This window comes from Thunnus maccoyii, chromosome 7 (genome assembly GCF_910596095.1).
Source record: "Thunnus maccoyii chromosome 7, fThuMac1.1, whole genome shotgun sequence".
NCBI lineage: Eukaryota > Metazoa > Chordata > Actinopteri > Scombriformes > Scombridae > Thunnus > Thunnus maccoyii.
The window spans coordinates 8,851,571-8,857,892 of record NC_056539.1 but is presented as its reverse complement, the minus strand read 5'-3'; the positions used below and the strand labels follow the sequence as shown (position 1 = coordinate 8,857,892).

Sequence of the window (6,322 nt, the reverse complement as noted above, 5' to 3'; positions counted from 1 at the left end):
ATTAAAATTCACTAAATACCAAATCCAAGAGCTTAAATGTCAAATGTGTCAATTTTCCAATGAAGTTCTGATTCTCTGGCCTGATAACGATAGACCATCATCATCGTTTAAGATGCACGTTTAACTGTAGACAGAGTTTGTAAAAAGGGTTAAAGATGTGAAAATGGTCATGACAAAAACTAAGCTCCTAGAAGACTGAGATAATGTTATTTGACACAATTTAGAGGAGAAGCATGTTCTTTTAGGACTCTTCATCCTCCCTAATGTGTCGGTCACTCGGGATTCAGATGAGTTATAGGCCACATTTATGGAAGATGACTCATAAATAAAGTGGACATCTCTTCAGGGAAAGACAACGCTGTTTCCCCCTTTCTCCACACTGGCACTTCAGCTTCTTCTAGCCTCTATCTCTCCGCATGAGACAGCAGCTGCAACCGGCTCAAAAGCGCTCTTATTAATTGTCTTTTGTCATGCGTAATTGCCACATTTTCAATGGTGGCCGAGGCCTGACGTGTTTGAAGTGGTCTCGTTTCTCTGTGCATTAGTAGGTATATATTTAGAGTACCTTTCATCTGACATTTAAATTCCACTTCTCTACCTTGCATTATTTTATTTTATTTTATTTTATTTATATTAGATAAAGCAATGTGATGACAGTTTTCAGTGATTTGACAGTTTGGAGAGAGATAGCCATTTGACCTGAACAAACAGATCTATTCTCCAAATGAGTTTCAGTCCATTATAGCCGCCTTACAGTCTGAGGTCACGGGCTCAAAAGGGGGGGGGACTCTCTCAAAACTGCGGTTTATTCTATTGTTAATCGCTTTAAATGCTGCATTGGTCTTTCACACCTGCAAGGGAACTCTAATTCGATTAATAGGAACTTCAGTATATATTCATTAGGTGGCTTTCCCCCCAATAATATATGATCACCAGCGGGATGTGAAAGGGGACCATTTATTCCCGCTCTGAATGGGTCTGCGTGGGACCAAAACTTCACCTGCTTCCCCTCTCAATTAGGAATGTATCCCAAACTCTGACAGAATCGAGTTAAATTAGGCGTCAGCTAATTTCCAGTGGCCCCTCCCACATAATCCCTCCTCAGAGTCTTTCCATTTGAGCATGCCCCTTTAATTCACCATAAGTTGAAAGGTTCAAATAGTGCCTAATGAAACAGTGACTAAATCGTTCTCTGTCGCTCGGAGGAACCCTGTAGCTGTCTCTCAAAGCTCTCTGAGCACACAGCCGTCGGGGGTCTCCGGCTAAATGCGAGTCCCAAGGCAGGACAATCTAACCTGTCAAAGCCTTTGCCCACTTCTATATATCCTTGTTCTGTGGTTTGAAGCAATAGCAGCATAATCAACCAACGTGGGACCGAAAACGCAATTAAACTCGCTTTGGACAACCAAAATCTTTTCAAAAGCGAACATTAATGGACTATTGGCTGCTCCCCAGGGGCGTTATCGGGTACCCTTTTGTGGTCAGATCTAATGAGAAATTACAGCTACACTTTCATATAGCTCACCCCATCCATTTTGAATTAAATAGCTTATAGGCCTATCATGTAAATGGCGCTCTGCTGCGTGTGTTTTAAATAAAATACGCACAGAGAACATCGAATCTATTAAACATAACACCGATAGCTTAGAAATGACATCTTAACAATAATAAGAACAACTGGCAAGTGATAGAAAAGAGTTTTAAAGGTTGTGTCGTAAAATCTGTAGTGGAGGATAACTTCATTCATTGATGCGCACTTATGCAAAACTCCTGAGATTTTACAGGAAGCCAGAGAAACAGAGACTCTGTGCAATGTATTGAAATCCACTGAAACAGTCCTGCAATTAAAGCTTCCTCTGTGAAAGTTAATTTTTGGTTGTCAGACAAATTGATTCAGCTTTGCTTATCATTTTTAAGGCTGTAGTTAGTGGTGGTGTTTAACTGGATTGTATTATATTGAACGGTGTGTGAAATCCCCCATATGTACTGCATTAAGTCCTTTTTGACTAGATTGCTTTATACAGAGGAGTCTACTTTTGTCATCAATACAGCTAGGACCGGTGCTCCATTACAACCAGTTTCTCAGCATAATGCATTATAGTCTGTGCAGCTTTTATGTAAATGTTGAAATGAAATAATGAAAGCAGTCTATTTCTATGGCTCATTTTAATTGAAATATCTTAATTTCGAATCATGCAAAAGGCATTTTTTTATTTGAAGTAATAAAAAAAGTAATCAATATTGGCAGTATTAGGTATTCATTTTAATATTTGAGCACCTTATTGATCACAGAAGGAGGCACTCTTTTTAAAATGAAAATACACTGACAATCTTAGTTCAGCTCGTCATGTTTATTACAATAAATACAGATATACATAGTTTACAAATTCTTGTGTACAGGTTCCACACAGGTTAGGCCTATACTATTTCTATTACCACACAGCATCACTGACAGTGGTGGGATACCGGGCAATAGTTGAAAACATTTACTGGGAATCATTATCTAAGACTTGGGTATTTAGGTGAGAACCCTGAAGGGATCAAAATACAAAAGTCCATTATGGGATACAGTAGGTCATGTTTCCAAATATTTCACGACGATGTTTAAAACATATATTCACATTTTTTTCCTTTAATTTAACGGGAGGATGAACACGAAGTGAAGAGCAACTGACGTTTTCAACATTTCTTCTCATACTTCATGCAGGCCCAGAGGTTGCGTGATGCCATGACCCATAACTGTAGGGCAGAGTAAGTGCCAGCAGTGGGAACTGGGAGTCGTGTAGCTCTCAGATAGTTGACACCTCTTTCTCTTCCGAAGCAGAGGCCGGAGATAGAGACTCCTCATCCTCTGACCTTGAATAGTCTGTGTGGCCGGTTGTGCACTTGCAACCGCTGTGTGCGCTCCTTTGGGTGGCTTTCCCCTCCTTCTTGTGCTTCACCCGGCGGTTCTGAAACCAGATTTTCACCTGTTTCTCTGACAGGTTCAAATACGTGGCGATTTCGATTCTTCTGAGTCTTGACAGGTACATGTTTGTGGAAAACTCCCTTTCCAGTTCCAAGAGTTGTGTGCTTGTGAAAGCCGTGCGCATCCTCTTGCCATTCTGTATGTGGCTACTCTCGGAGGCGCCTGGGGGAAAAAAAGTCAGACGTTTAGTTTCTTACCGTCGCTGTAAGTCTTAACTCAATCATGGATGCAATAACACAAAATATCGCGCGTAAATCATCGTGCGTAAAAGCCGATCGATGATCCAACAAATTGCCTGAAAATGCGTCATGAAATGTTTTAAGACTAATCGAACAGGTGCCGATCAGTCGTAGTATGAGTTGAGACTGTAGCAAACAGGTGGCTTACCAATTGTTAGACAGTGGTATCTCCTGGGATCTGTGACGCTGAAGGTGGGCGTGCAGACAGGTGTATGTCCAGGGTGCGCGAGCGCTGGAGACTGCTGGTGCGCTATTCTCTGACAGTACTGTGCCTCTGCTCCTGGAAAATGACTCTTCAGCATGGGGATGCCGCTGCGGGAAGAGTGGATGTGGGACGTGACGCACAGCGGGCAAACACAGAAAGTCCCGTTTTTCCTGGATGGACACACCGGAGCGGTGACCGTCATTACGCTCGGGGAGTGCATGCTGATGGGAATAAGGAAGTCTTGTCCTGGATGCTCAGCTGGTCCAGGTCGCACAGTATCCTTGATTATTAAAGAATCAACGTAAAAAGACCTCGACATGGTTGAACCGCTGATAAGTGGTCGCTCCTTGCGCAAGATGATAGCTGTTTCTCATCTGAACCCCTCGGGATCTCCAAAGGTGCTTATGTTTGATGGTTCAACAAAAGGGACCCCGAAGAGGGTTGGCCCTGCAGCGTCACCCACGTGCGCACCCGGCTCCAAGGGTTTATACTGTCAACGACCCAAACCACGTGATGTCTCCCCGGGCCTCCAATCACAACTTGCAGATTTACTCTTTTTATCCCCGAATTTAGAAAGTCTTGGACACTAGAAACATGTAACCCGTCTCAGATTTTTTTTTAAATTTTATTTATTTATTTGTTCACAACTAAGTGTCACTGGCTCTCTCCAGTATTATTCAGTAGTGGATCCATCATTCTTGAAACAAAAAAGTATTAAAACTTTTAAAAATAAATTCTAACAAACATGCTGCTAAAAATTGCATTTTGGGGGGTGGAAAATTGATTTATGTGATTATTTTTAAGAAACTGGTCAGAAATCAATCTGCAGTAACACATTTGTGAAATTGTATAAACTCTGATCACCAAGTAACACTTCAATAAGGTTAAATATGCATTACATAAATAACATAAATTACCAACTGTTAAAATAATAACCTAATAGAGCAAGTCAGTATAAACACTGGTCTACAGTCTATCCTATGACTTCTGCATCTATGATAGAATAACCAGAGTTGAATACATGTGATTGAATCATTATTACTTTTTCCAATTCAACACTGAAATCAATCAACATGTCCTAATTAAACGACCAAATAGGTCGTTTGACCATGCACTAAAGCATAGATATATGATGGACTTTATCCAGACCTACCTTTATTCTATAGTCATTTATATTTTGTAAATGCTATTGAAGGAATTGTGCACGCGACCCTATAAGCACTAATTGCCTTGCAGCCTAATCATACTTTGAATCCGGTTGGCCAAGGTTTCACTTCCAACAATTAAAGAATTATGAACTGATGGAGAGTCTGGGCTGTGGTTATTTGATGGCGATTAGGATTCAATTAGAAAGTGTTTATAATGGTTGGTCTGTGCGGGGGTAAACAGGCAGCTATTTCAGAAATGCGCTAATCCCTCATCTTGTGACAATAATTAGCGAGTTTGATCCCCAGGCGGGTCACCGGTAGGTTTAGCTTCTGCTTTCATCTGCCAAGTAACGCCTCGGACCCGCAGACAGAGGCGAGCCGTCAGTAGGCTTGTGGTGCAAACGGTTCAGGTCCAACACAACATGTCATTTTCTCCTCTGACTTCAGAAAGCGCACATGTATAGTCCACAAGTTGTGTACCGAGTTGTAGAAGTCACTTCTATTGGTTTTAGTGCACTTTTTCCCTTAAAAGAATCCACTGTGCAAAATCACGAGATAATACAGAAAGGCAACGACAGCTCTTATTGAACTGTGAGTTTAAATGCGTCTTTGAGAGAATTTGAAAGTATTTAAAATTCAACCTTCATAATGATAAAAACCAACGCGTCTGTCACACAGACAATAATTGCTATAATAAAGTGAAGCCAGTGTTTGACAAGGAAGACACACAGAGTTGTTATGGTAAAGATAACAGTCTCAAACAAGAGAGAGAGAGAGAGAGAGAGGGAGAGAGATGGAGAGAGAGAGCAAACCAAGCGGAATGATGCGTGGCGCGCGCCCTCATCACACCATGCGAGCTCTAATATTATTTTTCCATAATTCTGCACGATAAAATTTCATTGTCTATTAAGTAATCCCACAAATGAGATCCTTTATGAGGCTATAATGAGGCCTAATTGCCAGGACTAGTGGAGCCACGTGGAAGGATTTAGGAAGCATTAAGCCGTCGGGTACTGAGCACAGGCTGTTACCTAGCCATTACTTTCATAATTCAAGGAGAAAATTAGTCCATTTAAGGGAAAAATCCTTTGATTCCCTTTATTCTGCTCGGGGTGACAGGGCTGCAGTTTTTTGTCTGCTTTGGTTAAGAAGCCGGTGCGAGAAACGGGGCCGCTGCAATATCACTCCTGTTTAAACGTCCGATTAAAAAGAATTTCAGAAATGTATAAAGCTCTCAGGGCCCCACCTCTCACTTGCCTCTTCTTTCTCTCCAACGTTGTGCGCCTTTTACTTTATAGTGCAGCAGTCACCCTCCACTATTCACCCCCTTTCAAATCATGTTGATGGGCAATTAATCACTGGCCTATTCAATGCAATGAAAATTAAATTCAAATAGGGGGATAAAAGAAAAGTTGATTTTGGTCATAAGTTGGTTAGTGTAGGGAAAACAGTAACTAACAGTGTGTTTGTGTATCTGATTGCATGCATGTGCAGCACAGAGAGGAAAGAAAGGTGTGTGTGTGTGTGTGTGTGTGTGTGTGTGTGTGTGTTTCCAGCTCCTCCCAGTAGTAAAAACACACAAACTTGTTAAAGTGTAGTGCTAAAGTTCCCCCCTCTCATTCACATCGCATCCCATGCCATATTATACCGTGAAGAAGTCCATTAATGTTTTGTTGAACAAGCGTCATTAACTTGTATCAACGCCTTTTTACAAACCTTGCATTGTTGTGCAGGGCCAGTCTGCGGCCCATCTTGGCCAATA

General features: G+C 41.4%; 2 protein-coding genes across 2 annotated transcripts in view; both read right to left on the bottom strand.

Moving 5' to 3' along the window:
- The window catches only part of LOC121900313 (proteoglycan 4-like), a 676,357-nt gene that overhangs the window by 230,324 nt on the left and 439,711 nt on the right, over window positions 1–6,322 (bottom strand). The window lies entirely within an intron of this gene.
- gsx2 (GS homeobox 2) lies at window positions 2,337–3,980 on the bottom strand. Its single transcript, XM_042416586.1, has 2 exons — window positions 3,356–3,980; window positions 2,337–3,130 (listed from the first exon to the last, which is right to left on the bottom strand). Exons 1-2 carry the CDS (start codon window positions 3,729–3,731, stop codon window positions 2,790–2,792), a joined length of 717 nt encoding a protein of 238 aa, XP_042272520.1. The 5' UTR covers window positions 3,732–3,980; the 3' UTR covers window positions 2,337–2,789.